Source organism: Anarhichas minor, unplaced genomic scaffold, assembly GCF_050575085.1.
Source record: "Anarhichas minor isolate MPS153535 unplaced genomic scaffold, ASM5057508v1 ptg000010l, whole genome shotgun sequence".
In the NCBI taxonomy this organism is placed as follows: domain Eukaryota; kingdom Metazoa; phylum Chordata; class Actinopteri; order Perciformes; family Anarhichadidae; genus Anarhichas; species Anarhichas minor.
In genome coordinates, this window is record NW_027466456.1 from 18,374,911 (window position 1) to 18,388,072 (window position 13,162).

At 43.1% G+C, this 13,162-nt stretch overlaps 1 protein-coding gene across 1 annotated transcript; it reads right to left on the reverse strand.

The window, feature by feature from the left end:
• Positions 1-414: 414 nt before the first annotated feature.
• On the reverse strand, positions 415-9,087 carry fetub (fetuin B). Its single transcript, XM_076088070.1, has 14 exons — positions 8,872-9,087; positions 7,990-8,103; positions 7,632-7,719; positions 7,197-7,363; positions 6,740-6,847; positions 6,285-6,371; positions 5,029-5,760; positions 2,576-2,776; positions 2,271-2,384; positions 2,048-2,126; positions 1,465-1,631; positions 1,118-1,231; positions 878-1,012; positions 415-672 (listed from the first exon to the last, which is right to left on the reverse strand). The coding sequence occupies exons 1-14, from the start codon at positions 9,085-9,087 to the stop codon at positions 415-417; spliced, it is 2,580 nt and encodes an 859-aa protein (XP_075944185.1).
• Between the last annotated feature and the right edge of the window lie 4,075 nt (positions 9,088-13,162).

The following is a 13,162-nucleotide window of genomic DNA, read 5'->3' on the forward strand; positions in this document are numbered from 1 at the left end:
TCTAGATTAAACGGCGTCTTTTTATATGACTTCTAAGCGTATTTATTCACGAGTATCAGAGTATCTTTGTATCTTTGCCTCACAAAGTTCCTTCCCATCCGCCCCCCCCTCAACTCACCTTAAACAAATAACCATTCAGTTGTAATTTAAGGCAGACCAAATTCAATTTTTTAAATGTCCCGACAAATTCCCTTTCAGATATTTCTGCAGAAACTGCTAAATAATTCCCACGTTATGTGAAAAATGAACTTCTCACCATGTCAATTCTTTAATCAAACGCTCAGATTATTTATAAGGGTTATTCACTGTCCTCCCATATTTGATTTCCGGGTTACAATTTGTTGTCTTTCTTAACTAATTACAACATGCAGGAAATAACTTCATCAGTATATCAGCCGTCCTGGTTCCGGCCAATCAGAGCTTCAGTCTGTCCAAGCCCAGGTTGTGTCTGTGCGGACCGGGGCATGAGCTTGCCGCCGGGGCAGACCGGAGAGGGGCAGGCAGGTCCACCACGGTCCCGAGGGTTCCCCGAGGCACGGAGACAGCGAGGCCTGTGCTGGGTGTGACTGAGTGCATGTGCTCGTGGGGGTGCAGGTGTGTGTGGTTGTGATGCTGATGCCCAGTGTGTTCACCGTCTGCTTTTGCGTGGGCCTGCTCCTCCACAGCGGCAGCCTAAAAGGGAAGAGACACGAGAAAGCAACTATGGATGAGAGTGGAGAGACTGACCATATTGTACCATAAACTTTATCTGCGGAGCAGCAAAATTGGGTGGTATTTCTCGAAGTGGTCATCAATAGTATAAGCAAGTCTTTCCCCTTGACCTATACAGTCTTTAATAATGCCCATTTGAAATGTCGGGGAACGGATCTGAAGGTACCTGAGGTTCGTAGATCTCACACTTCACATCTACGGGCTTGCGGTCCCGATACGAGCTGTCCTTCTTTCCGACAGGCAGTCTGATTTCAAACTGGTCCTCGTGGGCCACGTGTGAGCCCAAACAGAAGCCTCTATGCTGAGCGGAAACAGAAATCGAGAACGGTTGAGCCTGGATTTACAACATGGCGGCGTCTTGTTTGCAAGCATGAAAAGGTTCAACAATGGTGTGTGTGTGACTCACAGCAAACTGACAGTCCATAGGCGGGCAGTCGCTCGGTTCACTGGCATCTGCCGTCTTTGAACACACCGTCTCTAGGATCGTGAACTCCACAAAGTAGGATGGACCATCAACCCACTGGCAAAGCACACAAAACACATGATGCATACACGTATACACGCACACGTGTAAGAATACTGCGCACCTGTTAACTACTTACCGAAGTAAGAATTGTTATATTTTTGTATTTTGTTGAATATAAAATCGTTTGGAAAAGCCTCGTTTTAGATGTAGTTCAGTCAAGATTTCTAAATATATACTTTCTCACTCAGTTATTAAAAATAACTCGATTAATAGGTATTTTTCTTGACCTGTGAACTGGCTCTCGTAATGTTCTCCAGAGTAAAGTAGTTGGCCAGGCGGCTCTCTTCATTGAACCTCTGCAGTGAGAGGTTGGCTGTCTCTTTGACGACGGGCTCGTTGAGGTTTTCAGCTGTGGGACAGTCCGGACACACATCCACCACCGCAGTGGCAGGAACTAAACACAAGCATCAACAGGCCCAAAGGGTCAATGTAAAGTATCTGAAAGTGTGTGTTGAGGATTTAACCTCCATCCTGCAGCGTGAACTCTTTCAGCTATCATCAGCTTTCCTCGCTTCCCTCTGCTTTACCCCCCACAAAAAATGTCCTCCTACACTTTGCCAAATTGTGGGGGGAAGAAAAAGATGGATGACATGTTTACTCGCCTTAGGGAGGGGCAGAACATATATAGAGAAAATAATTCAATGTATGTCAGCATCTTTCATTTCACACCTCAATAACGTTTACAAAATCTAAGCGGCAAAGTGCCAAAAAAATAGGCTTGTGACACATCATCACAGATAATTTGTGTGTTTTTGTGTAATTTAATGAATGACGAAAGAAACGGGATTCTAAATGAATCCATTGATCTACCTTCACGACGTGCACAGGAGTAGCTGTGAAGTTTGACTTGAGAGTCAACAGAGGCCGATAGCTCACACTCTCCATACACCTGATGGACACAAACATATACAACTAAACATATAAAACCAAACTGATAGGTCAACTTAGATAACATTATGCAAATGTTAAACAAAAACAAAACACCAATTGTGTTGATCTTTGAAGAGTAAAGATACCACACTGTGGTACTTACCGGAACAGCACCAATGTCTCTGACTTCACATTGTTTCCATGGTTTCCTGCTGGTGATGGGGCATCTGGTCTCCATGACATCAATGGTCAGTTTGTAGAATGACCCACTTATCTCCTGGACACACACACACACACACACACATTTCAATGTTTCTTTTCATGTATATTTTCTGCGCATCTGCTGGTACTCTGTTGCATCTTTCAAGATACAAGATGGCGTAGAACCGTGTTCACGTTTTTGTGTGTGCATATGTGTGTGTGTGTGTGTGTGTGTGTGTGTGTGTGTGTGAGAGAGTTCGCCCTCACCTTTCCATGAGTGTGAGAGAGGTCGTACAGTCTGTTGAGGCTCAGGATGTATCCATCTGTCCGGTCCTGGTTGATCTGCTCCAGGGCCTCTTCCGCCACCCTCACCGCTTCAGGGCTATTGCAGCCTTGAGGGTCTGGCCTGGCTCTCCCCCCCTGCTGCAGCAAAGCCAGACATAGGACCAGAAGGTACACACTCATCCTCTAACACACAGACAGACACACACACACGCACACAAACACAGATTGGGCTGAATAAAACCCCCCGATTTTACCCAATTTAATCACTAAAGCCTATCCCGGAAGATCATTTAACATTTAGACTGACACAGGCTTGTAAATCTTCCTTTGCAAGACCTGTAATCCTAGTTTTTGCAGGCAGGGTTTGGACGGAGGCTGATACTGGACTTTCCCCTCTTTCCCAAAGGATGAGCAAACAGTTGCTATCTGCTGCTCTGCAGGCCAATGGCTGGCTCGGACTGGCTGATGGGTCATAGTGCACTGGGGATAGTTACAAAAGAACTTTGAAGACATGGTGAAAACCAGGATCAAAATGTAGCAACTTTACGAACGGCTTACTGCAGCATAAGCCATTTCTCCACTGTCCATTTGTATGTTAATTATCTTCCAAACACATTTTTGACATGTAGCTAAATCCAAAGCTTGCTGTTGATGCTAGCAGTTACCTGTTGACCTTTGCCAGACTGAACTGCTTACATTGAGTGCAAACGACAAATTCAAACAGCTAACCGCACTTCCATTGGTGGAGCCAAACATTTTTTATAGGGGCGGGCAGGCTAAAACCAGTGCTCACTTACATGATGTATAGGCTATTGCTCCGTTTTTTTCCATGCTGCACTGTAACATAGGGCAAATAGTATTAGTATTAGTAGTGGTATCATCTCATTTGTCTTTTGACATTTTGGGGCTTTTTTGTGTGTGTAAAATATAGAATTTAAATGAGTATACAAAAGAACAGTACGAGGTTATGATGCAGGAGTGGTTAGAGAAGTTTCTGGGACCTTTTGAACTTTTAAGTCTCCGTTAGAGTATTTCTTTAAACTGCAAAATAAAAAGCTTTTAAACAATTAATGCGATCGGCCACTGTGTCTTCTTTATGTTATCATGTCAGACTTGAAAGCCTCCTGTGATCTCAGCTGATCATAACAAATAAATCGGCACATATTAATACACAAGTGCAATTATTGCACATTTTATTTGGAGGTTTTTTCCTTCGGCCTAGATACAATTTCACTGAAATTTACAAAATGTTTTTGTGAGTAAAGCGTGGGCTGTGTTAAAGGGCTACAGAACACAGATAAGAGCTTTTTACTGATGTGACTAATATGCACACAGAGTGGGTGTTTGTTTGTTCTAGAGAAAAAGTTAACAAACATTTCTGCCTCTGAGCTTATGTTTGTCTATTAACAGGATTTCATAAACTTATTTGAGCCACTAATCGGCATCCAATCTGCAATAAATTTCACTGATTTGTGAACATATCCTACCATTGCATATACAAATGTCAAATCCATGTTATCCTACGAAATTTAATGTGGTGCTACAACACCATGATTCATTTTAATGGAATATATCAGTGGACTAATTCACTTGACCTTTAGCCTATCCCTCCTTCTCGTGTTTGTGCTTCAGCTTTGTATCCCTCTTTTCTCTTGTACACATAAAAAAAGGTAAGAGATAAAGACGCTAAACTCAGACGGGCAGCAATGCAAACCCTTGATGCTCTGAATTGGTTTAAATATTATTAAAAATAAAGAATAGAATATTATTTCAAATGCATTATTTACATGATGTACTGTAGGTGCATATGAACATGGATATTATCAAGAAAAGGTCTGTGAAAAGATGTTTGGCAAATTGATAAAACAACCACTTCTTAATGATAATGTGTGGTTTAGAAAATGCATCCGCTGCTTGTCACGTAATCACTAGCTTGTTAAAGATGATTTTCACGGCACAATGTTTGACGACAGCGACAGTAGTGAGGTCGGTGACAAGTGCAGTGAATCAACACAAATTTGTGGTGTCATTTATTTATTTTGGTGTAGCCAAGCACATACAACATACAAACACAGAAAACGTTCATGTGTGCCTGCTGAATTGTATAGTTCCTCCCTGTGAATGTTTACTCTTGTCTCTGAGCAGTTTAGTGATTTTATTATTTGATCATATATGACCAATTTCCCACCAAAAAAAAAAAGGTTAATGTGAATGTCGTGTTTTTTTTATGCACTCAGCCTTTATTAGAAGGTTGAAGTGAACAGAGACAGGGAGGTTTGTGTTAATATTTAACCATAAAGGTATGTAACATTGTCCATCAATGTGTCTGAAGCAAAAGTGTTACTGTAAATATTTTCCTGTCTTCACTTCGGTCTGTGTTTATGTGTTTTAAGATCCATTCAGTTCCCAAATGATATTCATGAGCCACCTTATGCAGCTGGGTTGAATGTGCGGTCCTCAGCGAAGACTTTGTCCACCAGGGTGTCTCCCGCCGCTGCTGGGGCGCAGTTGGCTGAGACCGCCATTGGGAAGGCCTGGATGATGGGTTCCATCTGTCCGGGGATCTGGGGGTCTTGCTTGAGGGGAAGAGTGACTCCTACCTCAGGGTCACCACCGGGGATGTCAGGGAAGGAAGGCAGGGTCACGGGCCTGTCCATGGCGGGCAGAAACGTCACCTTGCCCTCTGGGTGGTCGTGGGCTGTGGCCTCGTGGACGTGATCGTGGTGATGGTGGTGGTGCTCGTGTACGTGCAGGTGAGGGTGCTTGTGGTCGTGGTCTAGAGCCAGCTCGTGGTCGTGCTCGTGGGTGTGCACGTTGTCGGCGTGCTTGTAGTCGTGGTGGGTCATCGAGCCTGTGCTGTGGTTGTGTGCCTTAGCGTGGTGAGTGTGCACGTGGTCGTGGTCATGCCCGTGGTCGTGGGAGTGGTCGTGAGCGTGCCTGTGGCCGCTGCCCACCTCGTGGTCGTGTGTGTGGTGGTGGTCGGTGGTGTTATCGTGCTGCTGGGTATCGTCGTGATGAGCGTGGCTCTTGGTGTGGTCGTGGTCATGGTCGTGTGTGTGCACTCCGTCGGCAGCGTGCACGACGTCATGGTCGTTGCTGTGTGCGTGTGTGTCCTGGTGGCTGTGGTCGGTCTCTCCGCCGTGGCTTATCTTCTCTGCCTCAGCAGCCTGGAGAACACATAAAGATACATTGTGATGTGTCGTAGCCCAAAATATGGGAGAATTTAATTTGTAGAATTTAGGATACGTGTCACCCCCTAAATACATCAAATGAACTGTTTAAGAATAACTCAAGGCTGTCTTTAAGTCTTTTGGGGCAAGTTGTGAAGGAGACTTCCACTTAATTATGACTGGGGTCCTATTTTTGTATGCCTGGCCGTTGTCTGTCTGCATGATAACTATTTTATCACAACAAATACTGCTGAGATCATCACTTTATTAAAGAAGTCAGGCAGTGCGAGACAACCTGTCTGATCGTTTTTCTGCCTAATCTCAGCAATTACTTCGGTGACTGCGATTTTATGATAGAAATTATCGCCAAAACTATGAAAGTAAGACATCAGTTACTGTTAATAGAAGAACAAAAAGAATAATCAAATGTGTTCTTTTTCCTTTTTACGACAGAAAGTAGTAAATAGAATAAGTAGATCAATGTGAGACTGTGTGTTTTACCATGGCTGAGCAAGCCTTACCTCTGGCTCATAGATTTCACAGTCTACACTGGTTTGAGCCTCACGACTGGGAGAGTAGAAGAGGGACGCCTTACAGAAGCCCTTGTGCTGAGGAGAGAAGAACAAGAAAGAGCAAGTCAGAGAGGAGCGAGCGCCTGTGGCTTTAGTTGAATAGTTAAATAAACAAACTGTATTCTCCTTTGCTATAATAAACCCGGTGACTAGGAGAAAGAGGAGCATGCTTCGGCACTAAAAACTCAAACAGTCCCCTTGATTTATTTACACTTAACACTGGAAACTGGATCTTAATCTTATTGTTTCTTTCGAAAAACGTCTGTGAGAGTACAAGCACAAATACAGTTTGCACGTAGTAAGTATCTTTTCAACTAGCAAAAGGAATCCCGGAAGTTAAAATAAACAACCCGTTTGATCGAGATGAATGTTAAAATGTGAAATAACAATTGGTCTTGACTCACATTGAACTCGCAGTCCATGATTTCGCACTTATCAGTCGCTGCTGAGGTGTTGGTGCAGGTGGTCTCGTGGATGGTGTACTCTACATGGTAATACATCGACATGGCCATCTGGATACACACACACACACACACACACACACACACACACACACACACATAAAAAAACAAAATTACATTTTATTTTAGGAATAGGCATATAAATATGAGATCAGGAGTTGGTGAAGTAGCTGTTGAGTGAGCTAGAGAGCCTCTGACCAATGGAAGAGCAGGAGGTTACTGTTGTATTACCTAGTGAGTGATTAAACACAGAGAAAGTGTTTTGTTTGCAGGAGTGGTTTCTCTGGAGTGGACGATGTCATGCAATGTTTGTGGAGGAAACTTTTCAAATTTTGAATCAACAACTGACACGAATCCAGGTCACAGGGCTAAACTATTTTTTGAACGTGTGGAAACATACCCCAGCGGTAGCGCGGTTGACTTTGAGCAGAGCAAAACGATTGGACAATCCGCTCTCACTGTTGAACTTCTCCAGCGAGAGAGTCAGAGCCTTTTGGACCTCAGCGTTATCCAGGCCGATAAGAGACGGACAGTCAGGACAAATCCTGCCCACCCTGGCTCCAGAAACTGACCAGAGAGAAAGATCACAAAATATCACAAGATTGTTTTACACTGACAAAATCTCAAGTCTCATTTCACCAAGATTTTAGACAAGTTGTATTTAAAATCTATTGGCACACATGTAAGTTATTAAGACCCAAGTCGAGCTAAACTAAAAAAAAAAGTGGAACTATCACCAAATTGGCAGGATTTTCGAAATTTTTATTTTCAAAATATACAAGTGGACGTAGATGACTTCTTTAGATAACTTATTTCAGCATTTTCTTTTTCTTACCTGGTCTCAAAACACAGTCGTATTTGTAGAGACGCACCACTCTGTGCACCCTACTGATGAAGATGGCCACTTTGCACTGTCCATATACCTGCAAAGACCAATACAATAATAAGAACATACCATATTTCAAAGACTTGACTTACATTTGTTTGTTCATTGTATCATTGTACCTAAAGAAGTCTTACGTCTTCTTCTTCTGCTAATTTAGAAACTACTCTTTATGGATCTGGATATTAAAGCGGTGAGACGTGTTGATTTAAGACTTGACTAAATAAATCTTGCAACAGTACACCCTGTGTGCATGAATGTGGACTTCGGCTTAAACCCTGTTCAGGAGTGTGTGCGTGAGTTTCCTAACCGGTGTGCTCGTGGTGGGGCGAGCCTCACAGTCCTTCCAGTCCGTCTTGCTGAGAACACTGCAGTTGGTCTCCACAACATCCAGAGTCAGGTAGAAAACCAAGCCGGTCTCTCCCTGTGACGCACACAAACACATAAGTACATAACACATTATGAGAATATCCTGGTATCAATTATCTTGGGGTGGGACAATGGGTCACTGTGTGACGGCTCAAATGGCTGATGATAAATGAAGCCCTAAAAAACCGTTACCCAACCAATAGTCCTTGGTGACACATCATTAGTCTTTGGCTTAAGTATCTGGTGTCTGAATAGTTATTTCCCTTATAATTAGCTTATAGTGAAATAAAATAAATATACATATTCTTGTCACCTGAGTCCTTTATTGAGGACTAGAGGTCATCAGATTTAGGGATGACCTGTCATGAGCTCCTGCAGACTGAATCCTGATTTCATAATTTTCCCCTGTTGTAACTTTCCTTTAATCATCTCTTATGCCTTAGCTTTTTATGTATTGCAACCACTGCCAAGGACAAGGGCAGACTACTGCGTGTCGTTCGCTCTGCAGAGAAGGTGATTGGCCTCAATCTGCCTTGCCTCCAGGACCTCTGGCAGCAGGCTGCGGTCCACCAGGACCAAAGCTTCATGCCACACGAACAGTTTTGTCTACCCCCCATTTACAACGTTTCACACTCACACACTTTACAATAAGATAACGTATGGTCAGCTGTTTTCGATGGTTTACGCTGCGTCTTCATATCTCGACAAAATAAATGCAAAGTGCTTTGACGGATGTGGCTTTTATCCCTGATTGGAAAAACAAGTAGCCTGATACTCAAACTTTTCTTTTAACGTCAACCGTTCATTCTTCATTTGGACTCACATGTTTTGTCACGTGCACGTTGGACAGACGGCGCAGGGCGAAGACGTAGCCCTCGAGCCGGTCCTGGTTGATCTTGGTGAGAGCAAGTCCTGCAGCTCCGATCGCCGACGCGTCTTCACACGACCCCTGCTCCATGGCCTCCTGTACCAACGGTGCACCGCGGACGTGCACGCACCCCAACGCCAAAAACAGCGACAACAGCATGTAGTGCTTCATGGTTAAAGCCCGGGACAACTCTGTCTGTCTCTCAAAGTGGAAGAGATACCCAGAGAGGAATGGATTGACCTTTTATATCCTGCTACTGTTTGCCGAAGGCACATCCCAACCCCTCTCTCTCTCTGACACACACACACACACACACACACACACACACACACACACACACACACACACACACACACACACACACACACACACACACACACTCACTCACTGCCCTTCCTGTCATTTCAGGTAAACATAACCATTGACCCTAACCCCCTCCCAAAAACACAAGGTCCTTTCAGCGAATGCTGCATCGGTTGATCTATCTGCCAACCAATCAGCTACTGTGAGGAGTTGCACAGTGGAGCTTATCAGTTGGGAGATTATCGGCCCTGCAGTCATACTCTCTTCTCTGTGATCAATAGGGACAGTGAGTGGGCTGCGACTCACTTGGTCCACTCTTGGTTCCGAGTCCTTGTTCAGGAAAGCAGCATTTACAATATGCAAAGAAACAGTGGCTGCAATCTCAAAGTTAGATAATCACACTGAGTGTTTAGAAGTCCACTCAAGCTGCTTATTTAAAAGCTACTGTTGTTACTCTACCAGCTGACCAAAGCAGTATCAGGTCACTAATGTCATCGTTAAATGCATTGACACTTCTGGGGCATATATGTCTTGATTACATCACCCTGACCCCAGCCCTGCCATTTAGTGGCACCTTTGAGGAGGTGTCAGTTAAAGTGCAGCTACAGACTGTAGTCACAATGGGAGCCCTTAATTCACAGCTATAAACGCCAATATGTTTGTTCATGCAGCTATCTGAAGTAATGCATTGATTAGCGCAGCATTTTTCTTATTTTATATAACGATAAATTCTTTGGACAGTTTACGGAGGATGGGGATACAATGCGATATATAAGCAGAGCACATTAATTTACGCATATTACACTTCAGCATATTCTTTCAATTGACCCCCAAGTCATTTGAAACATTTGAACTGTGTCGTGACAAAATCAACAATCCATGGAATCACCAGGCTAAAAATCTATATTTCTTGTGCAGCTGCTGTGTTGCAACTTACATCAGCTACGCTTACATAAAACACAGAATCGTTTGGACAACGACCGCATATACAGTCCGTGTCAATCTAGATTAAGTGTTTGCAATGAATGTCAAAGCATAGATCATCCAGCAGGACTGACATCATAACGTGAAAAATTAAGGTTTAGCAACTACAACAAGTAAAACTTGGAAGGATTCCAAACCAGAACACAACATGTCGATGGACACTCTTTTAGTTTCTGGTATAACATGCTGCTTTGTTTCAGAGATAAACAAGTTTGACACACTTCCAATTCAAGTTGCAGGTGGGAATACAACTCAAAACATTTGAGCTTATGCAAGATAATGCTGCGTGTCAAAATGTGTTATTTTGTTATTGGTTTAATTTCCAAATTGTGAAGTGACTGTTTACGAGTGACTGTTTGACTTCAAATGTGCAGGTAACAATGTGAACTGCAGTCATGAGTTCAGAGATGAACCCAAGTGAGTGGATGTGAATGTTGACATACTATATCTATTCCAAAGTCCACCAACTGCCAAGAACCAACAGGGACTGCAACGTGTCATGGAGGGCCTCGTCCTTCAAGTCAAACAGAGAAAAATAGAGCTGTTTATACAACAATGTGAGCTCACATAATAAGCCAGTGTCTCTGTCACTGTTCTTGTCAATGTAATGCTGCTCATTTCCCCCCTTTTAGGCTGTCCTTTTAACATGTCCTTGGAGGCATATGAGGGGGTAGAAGGATTTATTGAAAAGAAAAACTCCAGGAGACACAAATGGAGGAGGCCTTCAGCATACAGTTTAGTTAGTGTACTACACACAGACTTTGTTTTTTTGAGAAGTACACTGGCTCCAGCTGTTGTTTTGAGTAGACATGGTTGAAAGTGTTGAGAGATATTTTATTTGCATACAAACATGACAAATATAGCATATAAGCAACGCCACATTCTTAACTTAACATCTCTTATATAATATATTAAAGTTAGCTGTCATGCAACACAATACAAAAAACAACATTGATGATTAATATTGCACATGTTGTGTGTGTTTACTTGGTCTGAATGAATTCATGTATGGAGATCCCTCACTATAGCTTGTAAATATGAAACATATTCGGCTCACGTGTGTTCAGCCTGTCTAATTACATTTACTCAGAAACATTAAGGGTTAAAGATGGAACAAAAAATATACTTGAAATCAGAAGATATTTATTCATCAAATATTTGATTTTGTCATTGAAGCCGTTTTGACAAAAACAAGTAAATAGATTATATGAAATCACCTCTTGTGAGGAAAGAGCCTGAATACGCTCAAATCAGGGAGCACAAAGTATAAAATAAATACACACAATTGTATTATATTTTTTGTCGTTTACATGGTAACGTGATATGTTGCAGCAAAGTGCTGTCCCATTCCTATTTACACCATCTCAAGCCCTCACAGTCTCTCACACTCAACCACTTACCAGGTGACGTCAGTGAGTCCTTGAGGGTTCAGGGTTTGAGGCTTTAGGGGGGACATTGGGATTGGGCCCCACACCGGCTCAGAAGTGGCTCATCCAGCTGACGACCCTCGAATCGGCACCTGCAACAAATAACGAAACACAACAGGGACACCTATTGGAGGAGGAGGGTCGGCACACAGGCAGTATGCAGTTTTGATTTGTCAAAGGTCAAACATTAGAATGCTGTCAGCCCACAAAGACTAAGAGCCTGGACGCAAACCATGACAATAAGTAATGCTTTTATATGCAGGATAGTTTTGATGGACCCCACCGGCCTACAGGAGGAGGAGGAGGAGGAGGAGGAGGAGGAGGAGGAGGAGGAGGAGGAGGATGAGGTGTCTGACCCTTGACTCTGACTCTTCTGATGATGAACTAGAGCAGCGGTTCCCAAACTTTTTAGGCCACGCACCCCCTTCTACATCCCAACCGGGTTCACGCACTCCCAATCCCCCACACCTTAAAAAAAAAAAAATCAACAGAGCCTATTTATAGCCGCATAACAATCGGACCAATGAGAGAACAGTTTGCTCGAGTGGCGTTTGTTTACAAGATTTAGTCCGCTGTTAAATGTGGCAGTGTGAACACAAACCGAACAAAGGGGCAACTGCAACATTGTATCATATTAATCCCTGAATCGGAACAAAGCAAACGAACTACGGGTGTGAGAACGCCCTGAAACAAAGTTTCAATACATTTCAGTTACACAAGGCGTCACTTTGAAAGAGCAATAAGGATGGCGAGGACACGCGCACAGGCTCAGAGGCAGATTGCATCACATTTAATTTACAATTAACCATACATAGCGGTTACATTCATCTGAATCGAATTACAATAAAGTTACTCTCTCCAATCATACATTCCACCATCTCTTTGGCAGCTGGCGAGCACACGTCTTCGGCGATTGTGTGCGGTAGCCCCTTTCTTGCTATTCTGTAACGGACCAGATATGAAGCCCGCAGTGCGTTTTTTATAAACCCAACACATGAATGAGACTGCAGTTGTTTTGGGCTGTTTTGTAACTCCTCCGATTTCGATATAAAAAATGTAAGGGACTTCTGACTTGCACTGGCATGCTTGGTGTTCAGGTGGCGACGTAAATAAGAGGGCTTCAGACAGCTGTTAGCCAGAACCTCACTGCACACCACGCACTGTGGCTTTGGGCAATCTTGCCGATCCAAGTGAAGCCCAGACCCAGATACCTTTCATCATATTTCCCCTCATCTTTCTCTGACTCCGGCTCGATTTCTTCTCCCGGTCTCTCCCCAACGCACCTCTCCGTGTGTACGTAAAAGACAGTCTGGCGGCAGGAGCAGAAGTGCATTTATTTATTAAATTGTAAGTTTTTAAATTTAAATGTGACAAAGGGATTTTTTATAATTCATGTTTTTGTGAAAAATCCCACTTACATTTTTTTTAATTAATTATAATTAATTATATTATATATTATATATCAATTATTACACCATTAGACCACCATTACATTTTTCATCTCGCGCACCCCCTGGAGGCAGCTCGCGCAC